Genomic DNA, 27,278 nt, shown 5'->3' with positions numbered 1-27,278 from the left:
GTGTCAGAGAGCATTTGAGGATGTTAAGTCTCTTCTTACTGTGTCTCCAATTTTGGTTGCACCTAGACTGGATAAACCTTTTAAATTGCAAGTTGACGCTAGTAATGTGGGAGCTGGAGCTGTTTTACTGCAGACCTCAGAAGGTGGGGTAGACTGTGCGGTGGGGTACTTCTCTAAAAAGTTTAATGCTTATCAACTTAACTATTCTGTTATTGAGAAAGAAGCATTAGCTCTAATTTGGTCACTTATCCATTTTGAGGTTTATGTGGGTTCAGGGGGAGGGCCATTGGTGGTTTTTACAGATCACAATCCTCTAACATTCCTTCATTCTTTGCAGAACCCAAACCAGCGACTCATGAGATGGTGTATCTTTCTACAAGGGTATCATCTTGATATAAGACACATCAAGGGTACAGAAAACGTGATTGCGGATGCTCTGTCACGAGTATGATGTGTTGCCACGATGTTTCCTGTTTTTCTGTTTCTCTCTGTCTCAAGCTTGTCTCTTAGGTGCCGAGGTCGATGAGTATTATGGTGGGTGGAGATGAGTGGATTCTGGAAGATGCTGTGACATCGTTGTTATTCGGGAGTTCTGTAGTCTAGGAACATTGTTTTGTTTATTTTTGTTTTGTGTGTGTACATCCCAGTTTAGTTATGGGGGGGGGGGGTGTTTTTTGTTTTGGGTGGTAATCCTGAGTGGGGGTACGCTTCAGTGTTCTTCGGCAGTCCTGGTTATGGGATTGTTGAGGATGCTGAGTTCAGTGTTTAAAGTCGCCCCGAGCTCGGCAAGCCACTGAAGACTAGATAGGCTTTAGGAAGTTTGTGATGTTAGTTAGGAGGTTGGGATGTACCCTGTTGGAAGTGTTTTGTTTTGTTTGTATGTGGGTTTATTTTTTAAGGGGGGGTGTGTGACGTGCCTCTAGGCCCGTCCTACTGAGGTCATTAATGTGGAACACCTGCAGAGGGTTATAAAAGGTAATGGTTCTCTGACTTGAGGTGGCTTCGGTTACCCTCTGGTTTTTGTTAGTTTGGGTTGTTGTTGTTTTATTTTGTTTGCTTGCTTTATGTATTAGTTTTAGTTGGGAAGTTGTGTTTACAGGCCTGTGTTATTGGAACGTGTTTATTGTGTTTTGCGTTCATTATGTAGCTTATTCTTTATTGTAAATAAAATCTCTTTGACTGGCTTTTGTTCTCGTTGCCTCCCTCATTTGTCGCGGCTTAGAGCCGGCCGTGACAGCAGGTATAAAATTAAATTTAAGATTCTATTCCACTGAGTCAGAATATGGCTAAAATCAATATACTGTACATCACAGCAATGCATTCGGCATTTATAGTCATAAGCATCAACAGCGCAGTTTTCATTCAAAATATAAAGGAAAAGGACAGATTATTTGTTTCTTAATTCTGCAGAGTAAGCTCAAATCTAGAAATAAATCAACTTTGCATAATAACCTGAGACAAATGAATGGCCATGTCATGTGCAGTATGAGCTGTTATCTGCCATGAGACTTTGTTTCCTGTTTTAGCATTCTGTCTAGAAAATGGGCATAATAAACAGAGGAAGATATGGCCATTAACTCATTAGCATACACATCTGATGACCACAGAACAACTGATGGCTTTCCAATGAGGCCACAGCAGCCACGCAGAGAGGGCAGAATATGTGAATCAATACAGACCCTCCGGACAGTCCTCTGCACCGGTAATAGAGAATTCATTCTTCAGTTTTTTCCCCCCCAGTATTTTTTAATACTATTCCCTTGACGAAAAATGTTGCAAGACAAACAAAATGCCTACCAATGCACAACTTTCTTGTAGGAATTTTTATGTGCAAGATCTATTCAGTGTCTTTGTACAAGACGTTCAGTTCCACGTCCACAGCTTTCTCCAAATTTTCTTTCCTTGGCATACTTTGTCCTTTTAAGGGAGAGACAGTCTGTCGACCTGTGTGACGTGAATAATCCTCCTGAAAAAGGCAGCGAGTAAAAATTCAAGTCAAACAAACAGAGGCTATGGATGATCCAGAGGTTGTCTTAAATGAGGCCAGTGATCTCTGTGCTTTTACTGGATGCAAAACATCTCTTCTGACTGTTCCTCCAGAGAGCCAACGTCACAGACTGGCATGCAAAAATACCACAAAACTAAACCACAAAACAGAGCACAAACGTTAAAGCAGAGAGATATTAAATGCATTTTATGGCTACTTTTTTATGCAGCAAATTAAACCAGTTATATTAATAAGACTTTTGCTGAAATGTCTTGATTCTCAGGATATTTCTCCTGAAGAACCTACTAATCTCACATATTCCTCATCAAATTCCTCCAACAACACATGAACTGAGCAATGCCATTCAAATTCATTTTATTGCTCTTTAATTTGATTGCATGTCAGCAATTGTCAAATTTGTTTCTACTTTTATATCTCCCACGTTAAAGTCAATAAAAATTTTCCTCAGGGTGAGACTATCCATGTGTGAAAGTGAAAGAAGCTGTATGTAAACTACTGCAGAGATCTTAAAAAAAGTCCTATTTCTGCTCACAGCGGAGCGTGTCTGTGGAATGTAAACACAGTGTGGTTCATAGGTGAGCGTTTGTGGGTTTTAGTAACTAAATCAGATGTCTGGCGTGAGTCCAGGTCTACAAAAACAGGGAATTGCTGTCACAATGATAGTCTTTTTGTTGAGGAATGTTCGGAAGTGTCGTATAAACAGAGATAGTGAGATTTGAAGAACACTCCACCATATCAAACCAGGTTTTTTCATCCACCATCACATGAGCAAGCAAATGTCATTTTGCTGAACTAAATGGATTTGCATAAATAATGACTTGAGTTGCATTTCCAAACAGGTTTCCAGAACACTCTGCCCCCCGTCTGCCATTTTTCATTCAAACAGATCCCGCTTCAAAAGCGTAGTGCAAGAAGTTCTCTCTGGCTGCTCAAAAAAACAAACAAACAAAAAAAGAGCAATGTTTTTATAGTGCAAACAGAGCCACAGTGTTTACACTCTTCATAAGTCAGTTTCTGCATATTAGCGAAGTATTTCATCATGGGAACAAAAAGAGTTTTGCATCTGATATTTCATGTCTTTGGAAATATTTTGTTCATTGTGTTCAGTCCTTGTGTGGGAGGTTAAGGTTACGTTGACTTTTAGTTGAAATTAGTGTATTTGTGTATCTGTGTGTCTGTGATGCAAACCTTTGAAATCCTCATTTTCTGCCAGTCTTCTGATTTTTGTTTGCTGTGACGTCCAGCACTGACTAAAAGACTTTGTCTGTTTACTTTCATCTTCTGAAATATCTTCTTCATTTCAACTTTTTTTTTAACCCACATTCCCTGTTGATTAAGCATCTCATTGGCAATGTTCAGATTACTATCATGCAGCTCTTACTATTTCTACAGTGAGTATATATATAGGCCTATATAATATTATATTATATATATATATGTATGTTTGCGAATTATAATACCTGGATGTTGCACTTCATTTGCCAAAATCTATACAACATATTAGCACATTGCATTGGATTCTATATTCAAAAATGCATGTGTTCTGCATTACCTTGCAGTTCCATATGGTGAAGGAAACTCACCCATGTATAATATTGACAGTATCAGTTATTATTTTGTACAACTTTTTCTTTACTCATAGTGATTATTATTATTATTTTTTTATTGCCATAAGTTTAGAGTTAGTAGACATCACAAAATAAATCATAATGAGGTCATATGACCATAATGTGGCATGGTACTGCTTGAAATGTTTATTGTTGCATAATGCATTGTTTTACAAAGTATTTTGGTATGGTCATTGTCTTTGCTATGTTAAAGTATTGTCACAGCCCTACCTAACACTGTTTTTCTGCACTGCACAGGTCAAAGGAACTGATTAAGTCAGCTATCCTGGACAATGACTTCATGAAGAATCTTGAGATGTCTCAGATCCAGGAGATAGTGGACTGTATGTATCCAGTGGACTATGAAAAAAACAGCTGTATTATTAAAGAAGGGGACGTGGGCTCCCTCGTCTACGTCATGGAAGGTGAGAGACGGGAACAGAGAGAGAGATGCAAATGAAAATGTTGTCATCATTTACTCACTGCCATGTCTTTGAACCCTGAATAGATTTATGAATAACAAAAGGAGAAATATTGCACAATGTTTGAGTAATTCTGTTTAATTCAATGAACCCTGATGGCAAGTAACTGCCAGGCTGCCAAAAAATTATCAAACAGTTTTCTGTACCACTTATGATCTGTCTTCCAAAGAATCTAAAGCCATATGATATTTTGTTGTGTAAGGAAAAGACCAAACCTGTAGGCCTATTTCCTGGGTGAAATGACACTTTTAAGAAGTGTCTATAGTGCGTGAGGTCAAACTCAGTCACATTTGGTGTTTCTGCTGTAGATCCTCTGAGGGGGTCCAGAATATTGACCCTGTGATTAGATATGCATTGATAGGTGCCTGTTAAATTGATCCAGTCAGAGCAACCAAAGCCTCTGAGAGCTGTTAGACTTCCCCAAACGTTACACGTTCTATTGATATGGGCTTTTACAGTTGAAACTGATATGTAGAGTAGAGTAGATTGGCCAGACTCTATGTGGTTGTTGTTTAAAAAAAAAACTAACATACATAGATAATTAATTAATTAATTAATTAATTAATGCAGGTTCAGTAATGATTCATGTTTCTTTGCACCACAATTATTAGTTAGGCCTAGTGCATTTAAGCAATGTTATGAATGAGAATATGTCCTAGTCAAAATGCTGTACCTATATTATTAAATGCATGTAAACACTTTTTGCAAGTACAACAACAGAATCTGACTGGGATACATTAGTGTAACATTTGAAGCAGGAGAATATGAGCTTACTTTTCTGTCCATGCTATTTGCTTCGCAAACATGGCCGATCACTTATTTTTAGATATTTTTTTAACATCAGTGTTATTTGATACTCATTTACAATTCTGATTAAATATTTGATCTGGTTTTGGTGACATTTGGTGCAAAAGGCAGGTGTCATTACATCTTTCAATACATCTTTCAGTTTCTGTGGTTTAATGAGATAAAAGAGCTTTTTTGTTTTCTTAGGATCACAGGATTTGCTCTGTCTTTCCTCTTTGTGTTCCGAAGGGAAAGGAGGAACACTTGGTTTGAATTAAGAGATTTCGTTAGTCATGCTCCAGAGATTCGATGCTTTTGTGGTACAAATTGGGCACATGCCCAACACACCATATCCTGGCACAAGCCAATTAGAAGGAGTGACAGAGTGGATTTTTTTCTCTGTAATAATACAAAAAATAGAATAAAACATAGGCAAAAAACTTTTTTTAATCAATTAAATCTATTCTCTCAGCATTAACTCTGTCATAGAAAACAGCAGCTGATCAGGAAGAGCAAAAGATTCAGAGGGAACTGAGATGGGAGAGAGGGAGAATGAGGACTATTCCTTTGAGATTTTCTATTAGAAAGAGAAACAAAGTTTTCATAGCAGGGGTTCTGTCTTCCAGATTTAGTTATTTACATGTGAGACTGGCTGAAATGCACAATACAGACTGCAAAGGCAAAGCAGTAAAGCGCTTGTGAGATAAAAAATTACTTCTATTCAATGATCCTCCATTCAGGTCATCTATTCACTAAAACCGAGGTCTTCATTCTAGAGTAAAAGGTCAGTGATGGAGGTTAGAGGATCAATAATAGTGATCCGAGCTAAACTGACCAGCATTTGATGCCCACAATCAGATTAAGCGAGTCCTGTATTTTTTGGTACAAATAAAGCTTATGTTGATGAGATATATCAGCGGGTGGATAGAGTATTTAAGTTCTCAGTCACACAAGACCTTTCAGCTGTGATAATTAGTTTGGCCTTACGAGATGAGAACCTAGACAGGAAATTATGCCCTGCATTCTATTATTGTGCATTGAATGTCATATTAGCCTGTGTGCTGAAGTTGCCATGCTAATTAGCCCCAATCTGAATAAATAAAGACATGCTTAAGGACTGTAGATAATGTCAGCTCTAATACAGTATTGCAGCTTGTGTATCTGATGCATGATTTCATACCACCCAAAAGTCGTTTACCAGTAACCAAGAGGAGAAGCCAACCACAAAAATCCTGCAAAAGAGAATTAAGTGTTACTATTTAAAGACATGAAATTAAAATTGACCCCAAGCTCGACTCGTTAGGGCATATAATCTTAAATAGAAAATGTTTTCATCAAATCGTAATTCATTTTTCCATATCTGAAATAGTGGTTGACCCATATGCTTTTAAAGGGTCATTAAACCCCCTGTTTTAGCATTAGTTAGTTTTTATCACAGTTTTGAAAAATGCTGCAAAAGTGGGCGTGGTGATTTTGTTGATCCTGGAACAACATTCCCATATCCCTACCCCTAAACCTAACCTTACCCATAACTTATCACTAAAATCAGAGGAAAATGATAGGTGAATAGCCCTAATGTAGAAGCACCTAACCCATGGTTGTAAGCCTGAACTTGACATAAACTGTAAACTTGTCCCTCAAATCTGATTGATTGACTGGAATGTTGTACCAGGATCAACAACAATGGTGAAGGAACCTGTTGTACTTGGTAAAATCACGTTCACCATATCCTGTGACAGCTATAATTTAAAGGGGTCACATAAAGGTACATGCACTTTTACAAGTTGATTGTACTGTCTGAAATGTGTTTTGGCAGTGCCTGTACACAACCATCATAATGATAAAAATCCATCCAGTGTTTTTGTTTTAATCTCCTTATATGTTTTTCCCAGTCTCAAATCGAGCCGTTCGACCGTGTGACCTCACATGGTCGACGCCCCTCCCACGATTGTTGATTGACAGCAGTGTTTCAACACAGACCCGCCCTGAGCGAGCTGTCATCATAGTCCGCTATTGTTGATACGCTGGAGCAGAATGGCGTCTAAGCGATTGTGGTGTTCTGTTCTTGGGTGTAATAACGAACACAGCAGTCATTTTGTTCCTAAATCCGAACCGCTGAAGACGCAGTGGCTGAGTTTTGTTTTCGAAGGGAATATTACCCACGATCAACGTCAATGCGTTCATGTTTGTGCGAATCATTTCTCACCCGACTGCTTTATAAACGAGGGTCAGTATAAAGCTGGTTTTGCTAAGAAGCTGCTCCTGAAAAAAGAATCGGTACCAACTATTTATGTTCCCTATGCACCTCCAGAAGAAGTGAGTGTAAAGTTTAATTAACCTTTATATTAATCTTTGCAAATTGCGGAAAAAAGTTTTTCATGACCATTAGTTGTAACGTCAATCTGTCAATGAACTAATCTATACATCAGTAAACACACAGCGTTCGTATCTCACTACTCTACCCTGCCAGTGCATACAAAAATAGATCAAAGTGACATTATGTTAACCAACCATTCAGAAACGTCCTGTTCGAGCCTTAATTGTCAAACTTCTTTGCGGCCGTCATCTTGTTCCGGGTGCGACTCCGGTTCAAATTGATACGATTGCACAGATGTGTCCTCAGAGACTCCCGATGCCATTCTTTCTCCAAAATATACCCTCAACTGTTGTCAAGGCAACACTCCACGTGCGTTGTCAAAACGCCAGCAGAACAGAGAGGCGGAGTGAGCGAAGCTCATTATCATTTAAAGGCATATGCACTGAAACGGCGTGCTGAAAACAGAGCTGTTTTTGACCAGGTAAAATTAACGTTTTCTTAAAATACGAATGAGAATTTTTAATAAAAGTATATTACAAAGTTTTCATTTAGACCCTAAACATTCATATTAACTTGTACAAAAATGGCATTATATGACCCCTTTAATGCACAAATAAATGCACAGCCGTTCACACTTGTACTTTGCATTGAAAATATAAATGAATGCACTTTTGTATCTTTAATAAGTATATATAATAAATAATGTATCGTCATTTTTTTAATAAGCCGTTTGATCGGTTATTGGACCGTAAGGACTGGTAACTCACACTGTGGATGAATCGTGTTTGTGTCTAATACTCTATTGAATGGAACTTATGTGACGCAGAAACTCTTACAAAGCAAAAACAAAATAATTTTTGATTCATTAATGCATCTCTCACTTACTCTGTGATCTTACAGTTTGAAGCATCTGTCATAGGAAATGAATGCATGCTGTCGTGAATATTTAAGCAAGGCGTCTTCTCATAGGATAAGGACACGCAGTCTCATGAATAATTATGAGACTCCGATCCTCGATCATCGGTATACTATGGTGCAGGAAAACATCACATCCTGTGACATTGACACAGACAAATGTAAACCCGGAATATGAAAATGGCACAAAAAGCTTAATTAACTAGTTTTCTTCTACAATTAAAACTAACTGATGGTAACATTTTCTTCTATGATGTTCACACACATGCATTTAGTTTATCCAGTGCGATATGTAGAAATGGCTGATGTATCCGTTATATTTACTTTCTGTAATCTGATATACATTATTTTTCAAATGTGATATTCAATGAGAAAAAAATGTATGGTGGGATTTTGGAGTTTGAACAACAGTAGGCATTACACAGCTGGTTGATTTGTAGGGGCAAGGTAAGAGTGATTCATGATTCAGCAGGAAAGAAAAGCCATTTCAGAGGCTGAGCAAGGTGTATACACATATATAATATAGAATAACATGACTGAGCACAATATGACACTTTTGATTTCAGGCTGACATTAATGATGACAAATGTGCAAGGACAGATTGACTAGAGGGCCCATAGTCCTCTAAGTTCAAGGGGGCCTTAATCTGTAACCAGTTTTTCCAACAATGACTCATTCCAAAAACCACTTCATCGCTTCCTGCTGAATGGATTTATCCAGATAAAAAAAAAAAAAAAAACTTGAATAGAATTCACTCATTGAAAAATGTTCTGTTCTCCAATGCAGTTAGTTTTCAATCACTTTATAACCGTCAGAACCACGTTAACCAGTATGAAAGGAGTGCAGAGGTGGTGCTACAAATAATCATTATCTGTCACTTTGACAGACTGGGTTGTAAATTTACCATCATCTTATCTTTTATCTGTCCGTAAATATTGTAACACTTGGTATTTTTTAAGAGACTTTTAAGACTTTTTTTTAAGAGTTGCTTTTACTCTTACCAGGCGCTATATTGCCTGTTCTTGGCTTCTTTTTATTCTGCTCACTCAATGTGACAGATGCCATCTTGTGATTTGGTCACCCAATTTAATGTCCAATGTCCCATTAATTATTCCACTGGTCTACATTTGTGCTCTTGTTTCTTTTCCTGTGTCTTCACTCATATTGCTCTCTCCTGTTTAATGGTTTTCCATTTGCTTATTTTTCTTTAAAACTTTTATTTTCTTTACTTTTAATCCATTTTTTAGCATAATTTAGTGTGGGAATATGTCTGAAGGACAGACAGTCAACAGACCATGTTTTTTAAATTCTATATTAAATTTTTTAATGAAAACTATTAAATACATATACATTAATTAATAAATACAAAATATTTTCAATGTTTTAAGTGAATTTTTCAGTAAATTGTGTAAAATAAGTGTGCCAGTACAGTGTTTCTCTATTAATGTTTCTAATTTGTAAAAGTATTGACGCATTTATTTTATGCAATATTTACTTTAAAGGCCCTGTCATGAATTTTCAGCAGCAATTGTCTTTACAGTCACGTTTGATCCCAATCCCCCCAAAAAAATTCTTAACCCAAACTTTGAAACGGTATTTAAATGTACAGAACAGTGGCCGGTTTTTTTTGTTTGTTTTTTACTTTTAAACTGTTCATTACTGTTTTAAGTCAGTTACATATAAATATAGATTGGTCTAATTTGATACTAAAATGTAAGACTGATTGCCCCTTGACTAACCGCTAGTTTGTCATACTAGTACTTAAGACACAGTCTGAATATAATGGCTATGTTTATGCAACTGACCCCAGGGCCTAAAATGAACACTAGCCAAGCGCCAAATGCGATTTAAAAAACATTGTTAGCGAGTATATGAAACAGTGCCAATCGCTAGTTGTTAATTCTAACAATGCAATGTTGTGAGAACATGAACTTGAACAAACGTAAATGATGCTTATATATATATATATATATATATATATATATATATATATATATATATATATATATATATATATATATATATATATATATATCAGCCTATCCAATATATTGGTCTGTCTATTACTGCTCTGAAATGGCTTTTACTTTTCTGCTGATGTAACCAAAGCCACATGAGCAGGGAAACGTATAGGCCTACCAATTTGAAAATACAAAAATATGTCACTTTTCCCAGTCCAATCAAATCCCGATGGATAAAATTAAGTCCCGCTCTGAATTTCCTGCTTAATGTTTTTGTTTTGCTCCGATGTACAGCATGGAGAGTTCATTTCAGCCTGCAGAGTAAACACAAGACAATCTCCCATCATTTAATATCTGTCTTCAGCGGCCTTATCTACAGTCCGCTCTCTTTATTTCATTTCATGCATTATTTCATTCCTGTCTGTTTGATCACTTAGCATCTGTCTCTGTGTTATTAATGTTTGTTTAGTAGAGCTCATGTCAGGGGAACATCTCTGTCTGTCTCTCTCTTCCTCTTATCTCTGTGTGAATCATAGGTAATAGATGTTTGGCTGTAGGGCATTAATAGTAGTTGAGCTGCTCTGAACAATAGTGCTTAATAACCACGACAGAGTAAACATTAATTTATGAGCAAGCCAGAAGGAGGCTTACCTGTCATCTTACAGTGCCATGCAGCCCTTAACATGTCGCTGTGTGGCATCACAAGAGATTTTCCTTTCTTTGCCAAAGAAGCACATTAGTGTGTGTTGGGAAATGTAATCCGTTGTTCACAACAATGTCCTTGACCCCGAGGGTCAAAGCTTCCTGTCTGTCAGAGGAGGAACTAGAGGTCATGCTATTGCACATTATTACTTCCTGTTGTGGTGGTGTGTGAATTAGCTTTGGGGAAAACATTTGAGACACTTAAAATGACTACAACTTTTCAGTGTGATCAAACCCTGGGCTAAACTTTACAACTTTGTCCCTGTATTTGAGTATTTAATGGGCTACACAATCAATTGAAGAAACACAACTACAAGCCAAATATACTTAAAATACTTAAATCTTTTGATAGAGATATACTTAAAAGTGTAGACCAAAATACTTTAGACTTTTCTGTTGGTATAAGTCAAGTATACTTAAGTGCAATTTTAAGTATATTTCTGAGAAATAGCCTACAAATAAGAAAGTAGCCTATATATATACACTCACCGGCCACTTTATTAGGTACACCTGTACAACTGCTCGTTAACACTTAATTTCTAAGCAGCCAATCACATGGCGGCAACTCAGTGCATTTAGGCATGTAGACATGGTCAAGACAATCTCCTGCAGTTCAAACCGAGCATCAGTATGGGGAAGAAAGTTGATTTGAGTGACTTTGAACGTGGCATGATTGTTGGTGCCAGAAGGGCTGGTCTGAGTATTTCAGAAACTGCTAATCTACTGGGATTTTCACGCACAACCATCTCTAGGGTTTACAGAGATAGTCCGAAAAAGAAAAAACATCCAGTGAGCGGCAGTTCTGTGGGCGGAAATGCCTTGTTGATGCCAGAGGTCAGAGGAGAATGGCCAGACTGGTTCGAGCTGATAGAAGGGCAACAGTGACTGAAATAACCACTCGTTACAACCGAGGTATGCAGCAAAGCATTTGTGAAGCCACAACACGCACAACCTTGAGGCGGATGGGCTACAACAGCAGAAGACTCCACCGGGTACCACTCATCTCCACTACAAATAGTGGAAAAAGAGGCTACAATTTGCAAGAGCTCACCAAAATTGAACAGTTGAAGACTGGAAAAATGTTGCCTGGTCTGATGAGTCTCGATTTCTGTTGAGACATTCAGATGTTAGAGTCAGAATTTGGCGTAAACAGAATGAGAACATGGAACCATCATGCCTTGTTACCACTGTGCAGGCTGGTGGTGGTGGTGTAATGGTGTGGGGGATGTTTTCCTGGCACACTTTAGGCCCCTTAGTGCCAATTGGGCATCGTTTAAATGCCACGGCCTACCTGAGCATTGTTTCTGACCATGTCCATCCCTTTATGGCCACCATGTACCCATCCTCTGATGGCTACTTCCACCATGTCACAAAGCTCTAATCATTTCAAATTGGTTTCTTGAACATGACAATGAGTTCACTGTACTAAAATGGCCTCCACAGTCACCAGATCTCAACCCAATAGAGCATCTTTGGGATGTGGTGGAACGGGAGATTCGCATCATGGATGTGCAGCCGACAAATCTGCGGCAACTGTGTGATGCCATCATGTCAATATGGACCAAACTCCCTGAGGAATGCTTCCAGCACCTTGTTGAATCTATGCCACGAAGAATTGAGGCAGTTCTGAAGGCAAAAGGGGGTCCAGCCCGTTACTAGCATGGGGTACCTAATAAAGTGGCCGGTGAGTGTATATATATATATATATTTTTTTTTTAAAGAAGTAGCCTATAGTAATAGCACACTTAATAAACTTATTTTTCGTAAGGGATGCTGTAGATATTTAAGCTTAATAACTTTGATGATTTTATGAATGTCCTCTTTGAATATGTCCTGCGGAGCTGATAAACTTTGAGCCATTATAGGAGAACTCCGGCGCAAAATGAACCTTTGGTCTAATTACACATTGTTACCTAGTCAACCGTTATCTGAGATTTGTTTTCATGATTATCGAATGTAAATAGTTTTATCTCTAAAAACAGTTTAGCTTATAAAGCTAGTATAACGGTAGTATATTGGGCATAGATCAATGACAAATAAAAATCGCTTGTTAATACCACTAACAAGGCTCAAAATAGCCCCACACTACCACGGTAGCATAATGAGGCTCCCTACCTTCAAACCGAAGCATTGAGAACTTTGTCAGTGTCCAGACAGTTTAATAAGAAGATATTTTAAACATACAGTCAACTTCGTGTATACAGGCAGAAGCCATCTTTGAAATACAGCCTTTACCAGTCGATCTACGAACGCCGATCCAAGCCTGCTGTTCGCGCTCACCTTATCATTCTCACCAGCGCACTTGGATCGGCGTTCGTAGATCGACTGGTAAAGGCTGTATTTCAAAGATGGCTTCTGCCTGTATACACGAAGTTGACTGTATGTTTAAAATATCTTCTTATTAAACTGTCTGTACACTTACAAAGTTCTCAATGCTTCGGTTTGAAGGTAGGGACCCTCATTATGCTACCGTGTTAGTGTGGGTCTATTTTCAGCCTTGTTAGTGGTATTAACAAGCGATTTTTATTTGTCATTACACTATGCCCAATATACTAGCGTTATACTAGCTTTATAGGCTAAACTGTTTTTAGAGATACAACTATTTACATTCGATAATCATGAAAACAAATCTCAGATAACGGTTGACTAGGTAACAATGTGTAATTAGACCAAAGGTTCATTTTGCGCCGGAGTTCTCCTTTAAGGAATTAAATATTAAATATGAACAGTGTCACGGTGTGGGTTTTGTGTCTTGTTCTTGTCTGTCATGTTGACAAGACCCTGTCTTTTCATGTTTAGCTGTCTCCCGTTATGTTGATTAGTCTTCCTGGTGTTTCTTATTAACCACGTCCCCTTTGTTATCTTGTTTAGCTTGGTTGTCTGTGTATAGCCCTGTGTTTTAGTTCAGTCATTGTTGTTAGGTTGCATGTCCTTTGTTCTGTTCCGAAGTCTGAGTCTATGTCAAAGTTCTAGTTTATTTAATAAAAAAACTGCTGCACTTGGATCCTGCTTCTTGCTTCCTGCTCTGCATCGTAACACTCAGATAGTCACAGTATTATTTTATGTTGGACTTTTATGGCTTGTTGTTGGTCACTTTTTAATCAATTCTTAGCCTGTTTTGAATTTTATCTCACACTCTGACTTTACATGAGAAGTTATTTGCATGTTCTAACCTCTCATTTTAATGTGATCTTAAAGCATTTTGTGTAATGATTATTTTAGCTTACACTACCTTTCAAAGGTTTGGTGTCAGTATGTTCTTTTTTTTTTTTTTTTTAATAAGTCTCTTATGCTCACCAAGGCTGCATTTACTTGATCAAAAATACAGTAAAAATAGTAATACTGTGAAAAATTATTACAATTAAAAATATATTAAAATAGAAAACAGTTATTTTAAAATGTACATTTATCAATGTTGAAAACTGGGTTTTGGTTGTGCTTCGGCTCTGCTTGATTATGTGGATGAATATGGTTATCCTACTGCTCATAAAATATTCACTAGCTTAATAGATATAACCAGTTTAAAAAGATGGAAAGAATCTCAAGCTGACTAGCGGAATACATTACTGTAGCTTTACCCATTAATAGACACGGTACTTCCTTTTTATTATTATTATTTTTTAAACGGGCGATTCTCCGGAGGTTCGTGCTCCATGCATGTCAACCTTTCTCACTCGCTGTGATAATTAACCTCTGCCCCTCCCACACCATACACGTGTCAAAGGCCCTTAAATGGCACCATAAACACTTGTGGTCTTCCTACGAGTCCGCACTTTCTCGTGTCAAAACAAAACACTACTTTGACGGTCTCTGGGGGAGCTCACTTCAGTGTAGGCTTGGCAAAAGTGCGTATCGTGGGTGCATATCGACCACAAAGGGGGCCCTCGCGAGCACCCTTCTGAAACCTAAAATGACAAATGGGACACCCTACTGTCTTGAGGAGTTAACGGACACGAGCATGTGGTGGCCATTGCTAAGTCCACAAGACCATAAGTGCATATGAAGTGTGTCATTTGGGACAGGGCCAAAGTAGCCAGAGCTTGTTTCCATTTACGGATATGATGAGACACGCACAGGCGAGTATGTACGCAATTTCCGGTGACAAAGCCATTCCGAGAGGTGTAAAATATGGATTACCATAGTGAATCAGGGTAAGACAAAAACACATTTTAGAAGAAGGATTGATGATGTATTGACTTTAAATTTTGTTAATTTTGAACAAACAAACTTTTGAGGGGTAGCGTAAATGTGTTCTTTGAACTTAACTACATGAATTTATATCAAAATATTGCATTGTGTTTATAGTTCTTAAAGTTGTGCTCAAAAAGATGTCAATTTGCTCAGGGCTGAAAAAAAATTGGAAACATTTTGGTGACAAGGTGGTATTTGTTCTCATTTGATGAATCATCTGAGAAGTCGTAATCAGAGGACAAAATTTAAACTCAGTCAATCGCAGAATGCATAAATTAGTCAAATTTGGCTTTGGTGAGTAAATAAAACAGAATGACTTGCCATTTGTCTGGTACTGTCACGATCAATACAGATGAACCCAAGCGCAAACAGGAGTATAACAAATAGTTTATTTACAAAAACAGGGAAAACAAAACCCACGAGGGGGCAAAACGTAGACAAGACACAAAGAGAATAAACTAGACTGACTAACAATAACTAGACAATACTCTGGAACAGGATATCACAAGGTCTCAAAAACTCACAATGATCACACAGAGGTATGGGTCACAATTAACCGACATGAGACAGCAAACACAAGGAGATTAAATAGAAGAACCAATAAAGGGAACAGGTGACACTAACTAGACAATCATGACAAACGAGGAAAACAAGGGGGCGGGGTTAAGTAACGAGACACACAAGCACATGGCCCAAACCAAAGACCATGTGTTGTACACAAACATGGGTCTGCCATGATCCTGTCTCAGAACTAGAGAACTCAAGGACAGAATCATGACAGAACCCCCCTCTTAAAAAGCGGCTACCAGACGCTTCTCAAGAGGATACCAAACTCGAGAATAACCGAGACATAGACATGAACCAACACAACATAACCAATAATAACAAAGGCATACATGAAAACCGAATGACAGGATTAGGGTGAAAAATTAAGAACAGTAAACAAGGAAGGGGAGGCGGAGGCACAACAAAGTTCACGGGGGATTGTCCAAGGTGGGTGGGTGGGACGTTGGTCTTGGGTCTACGGGATGTAGACTTCTGACGAGGAACCCGGGCGGGTTTGGGTGGGGAAATGGTAGACACAGTCCGGGGTTGAGCCTTAACAGGGGAGACCGGGGAAACATACATAGGCTGGGTGACAGTGGGGACTGCTGCAGCCGGCAATGGAACGAAGACAAGAGGTTTAGCCGGTGGTAAGTAATCGGGAATAAGAGGCGCTTCGGCGGACGGTGATGCTGGAACAGGACCCATGGTTTCATCTACAGATTTGAAACCCTCTGAAACAGATTCGGAACCCGCACACTCCATCATTGACTCAGAAAGAGAGTTCTTTGTAGTAGCCATGGAGACCGCTCTCTCTGCAACTGACTTAAAACCCGCACTCTCCTCCGCTGTGGACGCAGGACTTGAGGATGAAACGGGTCTGACAGGAATTTCCAGAATTTTTACCAGACTTGACAAGTAATTAGATAAAGTCTTGGCCATAACTGCAATCGGCATGTCCTGACCAGCTGAAATTGCCCGGAGGAGTGCTCCTGCAGCTGTGTCGGCTGCCGCCCTCTCTGAAACTGACTCAGAGATATCGTTAGCGGCAACAGACTCGAAAACCATCTTCACTGCTGCAGGATCCGGAATAATCCTCTCTGCAGCAGCCTCAGGAACAACTCTCAGCAGTGCTGACTGTGGACCTGTGCTCTCTGCAGCAGTTTCGAGAGTCCTCATGGACTCAGGCGAAGATAGGGACAGAGAACTGAAAGTTCCCCTCCTTCTCTTTCTCCTCGGCCGCGGAGCAGAAGCCAAAACCGGACTTGAAACCGGTTGGAAAGACTCAGAGGGAACCACAGCAGGAACTGTAGTCTCGGTGGAGGATGACTCTGAAGCCGACTCCCACGACAGCCGTCTCTCTCGTTTACCCCGAAGACTTGTAGCTGTGGAGAATGCTTCCGAAGTCGCGCTGGGACGAGTCTGGTTCACCAACGTGGCCACGGTGAGGACGCGACCCTCCGGGATCACGGGTAGCATACCAGGTGATGACGGTCTGATGGAAGTCCGTGATTCCTTCTGTACCAAACAGGTAATCATCTCCTGGAACGGATGACGAACCAGTTTCTCCCGTTCAGCCAGAGGAGGCGGCTCATTTAGGCCCGCGATGAGGTAGCGTTTTAGTAGGGCGTCAGGCAAGAAAACCCTCCTCTCGTCTACGACCCGGGCGTACTCTCTCAGGGACCACTCACCCTGGGGAGGGAACGGAAGTTTGCCCCTCCTACTATCGGCAATCGTCTCCTGCCACCATTCTACCAGAGGGTCCGATTGCTGATCAAGACATGGTGGCGTACTGTTTGCTGGGTTCTGGTCAGGTCGGTTAATTCTGTCACGATCAATACAGATGAACCCAAGCGCAAACAGAAGTATAACAAATAGTTTATTTACAAAAACAGGGAAAACAAAACCCACGAGGGGGCAAAACATAGACAAGACACAAAGAGAATAAACTAGACTGTGACTAACAATAACTAGACAATACTCTGGAACAGGATATCACAAGGTCTCAAAAACTCACAATGATCACACAGAGGTATGGGTCACAATTAACCGACACGAGACAGCAAACACAAGGAGATTAAATAGAAGAACCAATAAAGGGAACAGGTGACACTAACTAGACAATCATGACAAACGAGGAAAACAAGGGGGCGGGGTTAAGTAACGAGACACACAAGCACATGGCCCAAACCAAAGACCATGTGTTGTACACAAACATGGGTCTGCCATGATCCTGTCTCAGAACTAGAGAACTCAAGGACAGAATCATGACAGGTACTGTAACTTTATTAGGAACTTCTACATAACATGCTTATGCTTTAAGTAAAACTCCCTGATGTACAGTAAGTGATGCACATTATTCAAATCTGTTGCATCTTTTACCTCAATGGAAATGTTATTATCAGAAGTTCATCTAAATGCCTAATTTCTATTTTCTCAAAAACTCTATGTGGTGACGCATATCTGGAATATTTTTTGCATTAAGCCACTGAAACAGAAATATCACAGACAGACAGAGACTGGCTCATCTCATCGAGTCACACAATGATCTGTGCTGTTTGACGCAATTATACAAAATGACTAAACCATCGAAATAATTCCATTGTCCACAGATGTTAAATCCATTTTTTTATTGCCTGTGATTTTCTCAATTGATTCGCCATTGGCGAGTGTGGCAAAAAGTAAAATTTTGAACTGAATGCAGAGAAATTATTTAGGTCAAGGCCAGGTGATAGTCATTCTTCCCAATAATTATGTTCAGCCAGAGCTGAGTATTAAGAAGTTAAATAGTCCATCAGTCTCTTATCTCTTACTCTCTAAAATACTCATATCTCACTGAGCATGTTTATATGCACACCAATATGCTGATAACTACCAAAAATCAGTTTATTGGAATAACCCAATTTACCGGTTTACATGGAGAGCGATCACCTGGCAATGTAAGTAAACCGCATTTACAAGACTGTATTTACAAAAAAAGGTTATTGGCGGTGACGTCAAATGTAAGCATCCATTTACAGTATTTCACTTAGAGATGAGTTGAGATGTTAAATAAAGCATTATAAACCTCAAAGTATTTCAAAATGTCAGTGAAAAAAAAAATGGTTTAACGCGTTTACATGTCCACATGTTGTTTGCGCTTTTAATTGATTTTAGAACGTCCATGTAACATTGTCTTTTCAGGGTCTTTCACCTGTTTACTCAACTGTGAAAAGTGAATATCAGCTGTTGAAAAATGAGAATAGGTGCTTGACTTCCTGTTATTCTGCTCGTAATGTATCATATCAGCCCATCTACAGTTGACACAACTCAAAAAGAGAGAGAGAGAGAGCACAACAGGTGTATTTTACTGTGCAGTCACAATAAAGGTGTGTTGAAGGCTGGGATGTGTGCTCTTTCATGTATCATGATACAGCACCAGTCAGCATAGCATAAATCATATCCAGCCAATCGTTTCTGTCTGTTCTTTTCCTTTATTTTTTTATTTTTTAATTTATTTGGGATTTTTGGGATTGAAATGACGGGATCATGCTTTTCCCAGGGATCTCTAATCTCTGCTCTGCTCACAAACTGTTATGTTCTGGGTTTAAGACTGAACTCCCGATTAAATATGTCTTGAAAGTGTTTCTTGTATTATTTACAGCTTGTGTGTTTTATTTCAGAGGGAAAGGTTGAAGTGACTAAAGAAGGATTGAAGCTGTGCACTATGGGACCAGGAAAGGTGTTTGGAGAGCTCGCCATCCTTTATAACTGCACCAGGACGGCCACTGTGAGAAGTGAGTTCACACAGACCACAGTAATAAATACAATTATCCTGATTTTGATTCTGATTAAGCAAAGGACATTTTGGATTTTTTTCCCCCCACTACATACATTGATGAACACAGCTTGAGTTTATTCGAGGCCACATTTTCCAGTCTGCCAGCGTGAGATTATAATTCTCAGTATGACTGAAGACAACCAATCACTCCATCTGTGATCATAATATGTTATTTCATCAATAGACAGGAGGCCAGATTGAGATAGATGTGAGGGATGAATTAATATTAGGAGACAACAAATGAATTGTGCTCAGACATTCTAGAATGTTATTGGTTATTTTGTGATTTGAACATACCCCTAACCCTGTATTAACCCTTTAGGCGCCAGAGGTTTTTTCCTAAAACGTTCGATTTTGACATCTTCATTTCAAAAGTGATAAAAGATAGAGACTTTCTGTAAATTAGAGAAATATTAAGGATGACCCAAAGTTTATGTAGGGGTTACATTTTCCATCTAATTTGCATATTATGACGTCATATGGTGGCGGCAATCTTGGATTATAGAATTTTCATGAAAAGTCACATCTTTCCCCCCAAAATGTCCATCACCTTCTGTATGCTATATTGCACAATACTGAATGCTCAGGTATATAGTAAGTAGTAAACAAACTGTGTAAATCATTACTAATAAATGGTAGAAACAAACCGAATGCATGTAGTGGTTGGCCTTTTGCTGTAGAGATTTTCCATTTACTAAATACAGTAGGCACTCTGATTCCATGTATGGGGCACATATATATTATTCATATGACATACAAACACAAGTAAACAAGACCTGTTTAGTTCAAACGCTCACTCGCCACGGCAAGGCACAGATCATGAGTGAGATGATACGAGCAGCGTGGCCAGATCTGCCTCGCGCGCGCGCCGAGTGTGCACAGCTCCGACTACTTTCATTGTCATTGCGACTCCCCACCCTGCCTCCACGTTGCCCCCTAACTGTCCTATGAATACTTCGACCTCGTCTAACATACCCAGTGGTATTAGACAAAGTCTCCACCACAATACTGTCGCTGCGATTGTGGAGACAAAATGGCTCATTGATAAAATGGCTCACTCGCACACTAGCTCCGCTTTTGATCGCACTGATTCAATGCGCTCTAACTCGAACATTTTGTATAGAAGCATGACGTTTTTTTGATTCGGGGATGAAGTATGACATGTCTGCCATCTAGTGGAGGGGAGGTCGAATGAAATTTGACACCCAATTTGACAAAATCGGCCGTTTTATTCAGTGCCGCATCTTGTCGAGTAAACTCGACTGTGGCGCCTAGAGGGTTAAAGGGGCTTTATGTAGAATTCAGAAACCGTTGTTATTAGTGACACCAGTGGCCATGTAGTGAACTGCAGCCAGCAACTTATTGCTTTTGCTCGCACTCGTGCAAATGTTGCAAACAAGAGACTACATGCGATTCGATGCTCCGAAATACTCACGGCAAAGTTCTTTTTCCTTCTTTGCTTAGAAGTAAAAAGAAGTTAAAAATACCTTTGCAGCGATACACCGTTAACAAACATCCAGATGCCGTCCATGCTGCTGAAAGGGACGTTCAGATCAATATGTAAATATGCACAGCGTGCTTTCCTCTCAAAAACAAAATAAACACAACAAAAATGGCATTGTTGAGAGCCAAAAATCATTCAGTTGATCACTGATGTTCTCTCAACGAGGACGTCGTTGCCTTTTCAATTACATGGATTTTTGATTCTGACTGATCTAACTCCCATTGCTCGTGTCTCCCTCTATCCTAATTAGTATTAGCAGTTCCATCTTTGGGATGTCTTTTGATCAGATACACCATCAGCTTTTCTCTTGGATATGGAAAATGATTTCCATTACACGAGAGTAGATGTTAAAACTTGCTGATTTGTACTCGGCTTTCGCCAAGATAAGCAACACTAAGACGTAGCTTTACAGTAAACTATGCTTCTCCATCCATCAGAGATGCTCACAAGTCTCTGAGCTAAAGTCCAAGTCAAGTCTCAAGTCTCTGAGCTAGAGTCCAAGTCAAGTCTCAAGTCTCTGAGCTAAAGTCCAAGTCAAGTCTCAAGTCTCTGAGCTAGAGTCCCAGTCAAGTCTCAAGTCTCTTGTGGTTATAAGTGTTGCATCACGTACAGCGACCCATCCAGGTTGCTTAGAACACTGCATAGCTTTATATAAGGAATTCAAAGCATGTAATATGTTAGGTTACACTTTATTTCGATAGTCCACTTTAGACATTCTACTAACCATGTACATTTTCAACTACATGTCAACTAACTCTCATTAGAGTATTAGTAGACTGTCAGGTTATGATGTGGGTTCGGGTTTGGAGAACAAGTTGACTTGTAGTTGCCAAGTTACTTATAGTCAGTAGAATATCTGTTGAGGAACCAACAAAATAAGATATTATAATATATAATTAGCAGATATTAAGCCTACTAATACTCTAATGAGAGTTAGTTGACATGCAGCTGCAAAGTTACTTATAGTTAGTAGAATGTATAAAGTGGACTATCAAAATAAAGTGGTACCATATGTTATTATGACTCCTTTATCTATTAGCATACAGTATCAGCTTTGATTTTGGTATATATTCAGTGTAAACAGGCTATTACAACATGACAAAAACACCAACATTGCTTTACTTTTAGTTAATTTCTTTATTTTGCCTTGTAGCTTGAACATACCAAGACATAAGACCAAATATAGAAAATGATATAACTCACAACACTAAAATTGACACACTCCTATTTAGTGCAAAACATCAGTGTAGCTAAATGCAAATAAACTATTGCATTCAAATGAAATTTTTAACACTACAGTGCACTTCCAAAACATTCAAATGCTCAAAATCTTTAGTGTAAATGTGAAGCAACTGACCAACTTTTGGGATGTAACTTGTTAAGAACAAAATGTTTAGAAATAAAAAAATCCAAAGGGTGAGAACAGACTGGTTAACCTTCTCTTCTCTTAACACACTAGGTATGGGCCACAAAACATTTCTGGCTTCTTCTGGCTGCACTGCCTATGCAACTAATCATAGCTTATATACTGTAAGTCAACACATCCCAGACTCTCAAACCAGTGTAACGTTATAATTAAATGAAACTGTAACGTAACATGATCAACAATAATCCTGTAACCTGTTTGTAGACAACGGGCAGCCAGCGGCACGTAAATGATTAACGTTACGTTAATCGACCACCACAAGTTTGGCAATTAAACAAACGCTCATTCATATTTCATAAGGAAGACAATCGGAGTTAACCTCCCGTAACGTTAGGTAGCTAAAGCAATAAGCAAGCTAACGGTAGATGGTCAATGCTGAGCTAAACATGTTTACTCACCTATCAGGGTGCGTTTTCAGATGCATGATAAAATTAGATGTAGTTGAGCCAGAATCTTTTGTCGTGATACTGCATATTTTGCATTGAGCGCTTCTTTTGAGCGCGTCTTGTTTGAAGTTTTTGAACCCAAAGGTAACGATGAATGGCACAGCAGCGGCCGGTGCAGTCGAACTTTTTGTTTGTTATCCTCTCATGTGTGGTCGCGCGCGCGCTGCCAGCAATAGGCCACGTAGTACGTGGTTACGTAGGCAGGTTATAACGGAGGGAGGGGGATAACAGCGAGCTCATCAGACGTTTCCTAAAAATAAACATTGTTCACGAGTCCCGCAGCTCGAGTCCGAGTCGAGTCTGAAGTCTTTCGAGGACGAGTCTCAAGTCGAGTCTGAAGTCACTGTGTGTGCGACTTAAGTCGCACTTGAGTCCGAGTCTCAAACTCGAGTCCCCATCTCTGCCATCCATTTATGCTTCTTTCCATATGGTGGTGTGACTCCCCTTCTGTCCGGCGTTAACGGCTGCAGTGTACTTGGCGCGTCAGCACACACGACGGCTGCAACTACAGTGTGGTCTCCCTAGTGGACCAGCACGACAACCGTCTGGATTGAGCCGAGTAGGGGACATCTCTAGGGTCTTCAAGTGGGCACCTTCCGTCCTCAGTGTTTTGTCGACTAGCCCACGACACCTCAAGAGGGCTCGACAGTGACTCTGGCGTCCCAGAGTCACCCCCCTCCGTCCCCCTCTCAACTCAGCCCAGCTTACTGACCTCTACATCCCTCCTGCTGCTGAGAGCTAACCACAATCTCACAATCTCTCCGCAACCCAACCATACGCGCCAACCCGTTTGACTAAGGCTGTTGAGCCCCACTGGTGCGTTAAAGGGGGGGTGAAACACTCAGTTTCACTCAATCTCATGTTAATCTTGAGTACCTATAGAGTATTGCATCCTTCATATCTCCAAAAAGTCTTTAGTTTTATTATATTTATAAAAGAAAGATAGGCTGTACCGAGTCTTTCCGGAAAAACCCGAGCGGGTGGAGGCGTGCCGTGTGGGTGGAGCTAAATAATCACGACACGAGCGTGCGAAGCTTTTGCGTTGAGAGCGTCTAGAAGCTGTGAGTGACATCCGAAAATAAACCATGGTTAACAATCAGATAGTAATCCCATGCAGAACAAGGATCTAAACAATACTAAGGGCTCGTTCATACAGAACGCGTTTTTGCTCACAAAAACGTGAGATATGCAGTGAAATGGGTGAAAAACATAAGGTCTCGAGCGTTTTTTTTTAAATAGAAATGATTTGAACTTGAGCGCAGTGTTTTTAGAACACCATGTCATGCGCGAGTTTTACAACATTTGTGTATTGTAAACAGACAGACTCATGGTTTATGAGGACATGATTTATTTTTACAATAAACAAACTGACACCTACAGTGGCCAGCTAAACAAATGTATTTAAACACACACACACACACACACCATACATCGCATGCTCCATTGATACATTAACTGTATGTGATCATGTTGTTTACTTGCTGTGCTTACACGCCGATAGTTAACAACTCACAGACATTTGAAGCAGTTTTACTCACCGCCTGCGGTTCCAACGCACGACCGTGAACCTTTATCGTTGGGACTGCTCCATCTTTAAGTATTAGGCGATCTGCAAATCCGGCGTTGATCTGGGCCTTGTTTATAAAACTATTACCGTCGAAATGAAGGGAACAAACAAAAACACTTGCACAATTCCGTTGCTGCTCTGGAAAAACAAAATCCATCCACAGGTCCCTTAACGCTGTGTTCTTTGGAAATTTGTGCAGTGTTGTCTTGCCCTGGCAACCAAAAACACACTTTTTTGGTGCCATTTTTTTAATTGCAGCGCAGCCGAGCCCAGCGCTCTGATGGGCATAGGCGTACTCTCGCACGCACTAGGCTACAGATGCGCGCGCGCCCTTCCGGGAGAAATCCCCTTAAGACCCGTATAAGGAAATTCCGGCGACTCTGACGTCACACACGCCCGTATTCGAAAAAAACTTTCCGAAACTTGTGACAAACCGGAAGTAGCATTTTTGGAACAGAATTACTCCATCAAACTTACAACTTCATTTTTGAAACTTTGTCCATGTTTAGCATGGGAATCCAACTCTTTAACAGTGTAAAAAACTCACTATGCATGAAACAGCATTTCACCCCCCCTTTAATGCAGTTTCAGTGGCAACGGTTCCGTATGGCATACCACCTACCGTAAAACACAATATCTGCCCAACCACCCTTCATTCACGCAATATACACAGGAACGTAATGACTGTAAATACTATACAACCTATACAAATAAACCAACAGACTACAAGTTTTCCAAGAATTCTACGAAACCGTAGCGTGGCGGCCTGTACACAGCCAGCTAGAATCTTTCCGTCTCAACCACAGCCAGTTGCTGCTCCTTTCTGCTGCTTCAGATAAGTTCTTTACTGTGCGACGCAACTCTTGGCCACTGAATCCGACGTCTCTGAGGAACCGGGTTGTAGAGTGTGCCACAAAACCTCGACACCCCACTTCCACTGGATAAACCTGGACTCTCCATCATCGCTGTTCTGCTTCAGTGGCCAGATGAGCATACCGCAGTTTCTTCCTCTCATATGCCTCATCTACCGCATCCTCCCATGACACTGTTAACTCTATCAGTTGAACAATGCGTGCTGATCCAGACCACAAAACAATATCTGGTCGTAGGTTAGTGGTGGCAATCTCAGGTGGAAAAATAAGCCGTTGATCAAGATCAGCCAGCATCTTCCAGTCCCTAGCAGCTTCCAGTTGTCCTGGGCGAGAATTGGTGTTAACACCTTTTCTTGGTGGTTGCTCGCCTGGGCGGAGGAATATTGTCTTCTGCGTGTAATGTTTTGCTAGAACAGGCGGCAACTTATTGGTCATACTACGCTTGCCTTCCAATGCTAAAGCCAAACATCGCAGTACTTGGTCATGGCGCCAAGTAAACCGACCTTGGCTAAGAGCCACCTTACATCCTGTCAAAATGTGCCTTAATGTGGCAGGTGATGAACACAAAGGACAAGAGGGATCCTCTCCTACCCAGAGGTTTAGGTTCTGCGGTGATGGGAGAACATCATATGTTGACCTAATAAGGAAACTGATCCTACTCTCTTCCATTGACCAAAGGTCTTGCCAGCCCATCTTGCGTTGTTCCACACTCTCCCATCTCATCCACTCTCCCTGCTTGGCCTGGGAAATGGCCTTTATACACCTCATCCTCTCCTCCTGCTTTCGCACCTCGTTGACTACCAGCTTCCTCCTTTGAGCTGGGCCTGCCTTGTGCCATTTAGGAGGAGCTAGACTGAGCCCAAAACCCCCTCTTCCATGCTGTACCTGTCCCACAATATCCCCAATTTGAAGGTCAGCCTTTGCCTCTACTACAGCTTTCTTTGCTGACCACTTTCTACCAGTTTTTAAAACAGCGGCTGCCTCCCTTACACATTTGTCGCGTGACTCTACTAAGGTAATTTCCAGTCTGACCTTGGCACACTTAAACTCCTCGGTTAAAGCAGAGACTGGTAGCTGCAATATTCCTTTACTATAAAGTCCCACTCTGCTGAGGCAGCGTGGAACTCCCAACCATTTCCTGATGTATGAACTTATTAACGCTTCCAGCTTATCCACTGTTGTCAAAGAAACCTTGTACACAGTCAGTGGCCACAGCAACCTCGGCAGTAGACCAAACTGAAAGCACCAGAGTTTTAGTTTTCCTGGTAGAGCACAGCTGTTTATGCTCTTCAACCCTTCCACTGCTTGTTGTCTAACTTCTCCCACTCGAACTGTGTCCTTTAGATCCCCATCGTACCATCTCCCAAGACTCTTCACTGGCTTCTCAGAAACTGTTGGTATTGCCTCACCATTAATGAAGAATGTTTTATCTACTACCTTTCCTTTAACTATCGAGATGCTCCTTGATTTAGAGGGCTTAAATTGCATTCGTGCCCATTCAATATTATCTGTTAACTTCCCCAATAACCGATTAGTGCAGGCTACTGTTGTAGTCATGGTTGTCATGTCATCCATGTATGCTCTGATTGGTGGTAGTCGCATCCCAGAAGCCAAGCGCTCTCCTCCTACTACCCATCTTGATGCCCTAATGATTACTTCCATTGCCATGGTAAAAGCCAGTGGAGAAATGGTGCATCCTACCATTATTCCAACCTCTAAGCATTGCCATGCAGTGCTGAATTTTGGAGTTGAGAAACTAAATGGCAAATCTCCAAAATAGGCTTTCACTAAATTTGTTATTGATATTGGTACTCTGGTACTCAAATGCTGCCCAAAGAAGCTCATGTGGCACTGAACCATATGCATTAGCCAAATCCAGGAATGTCACATGGAGCTCCTTCCTCTCCTTTTTAGCTGACTGAATTCGTTGCCAGATAACATTGATGTGTTCTAAGCAGGCCCGCCGACAGGGGGGGACAAACGGGTCTGTTGTCCCGGGCCCAGGGTAGGGAGGGGGGCCCAGAACTGGGCCCTCATTAAATTATGGAATAATTGTTAAAAAAATAAATGAAATAGGCATATTTGTGGAAAAAAACATCTAATATTTGAGTTGCATAAAAGCTTTTTATTT

At 40.2% G+C, this 27,278-nt stretch overlaps 1 protein-coding gene across 2 annotated transcripts in view; it reads left to right on the top strand.

Annotated features, from left to right (window-relative positions):
* prkg1a (protein kinase cGMP-dependent 1a) overlaps positions 1-27,278 on the top strand; it is a 113,982-nt gene that overhangs the window by 16,461 nt on the left and 70,243 nt on the right. For both annotated transcript variants that reach the window (XM_056272439.1, XM_056272438.1), the window contains exons 2-3: positions 3,874-4,040; positions 19,175-19,288. In XM_056272439.1, coding sequence (XP_056128414.1) covers positions 3,874-4,040; positions 19,175-19,288 — 281 coding nt within the window. The remainder of the gene's footprint in view (positions 1-3,873; positions 4,041-19,174; positions 19,289-27,278) is intronic.

Source organism: Rhinichthys klamathensis, unplaced genomic scaffold (genome assembly GCF_029890125.1).
Source record: "Rhinichthys klamathensis goyatoka isolate OS25496 unplaced genomic scaffold, OSU_Roscu_1.1 h1tg000338l_1, whole genome shotgun sequence".
NCBI lineage: Eukaryota > Metazoa > Chordata > Actinopteri > Cypriniformes > Leuciscidae > Rhinichthys > Rhinichthys klamathensis.
Note: the sequence above shows the minus strand (reverse complement) of the source record. Positions and strands in the feature narration are given on the sequence as shown.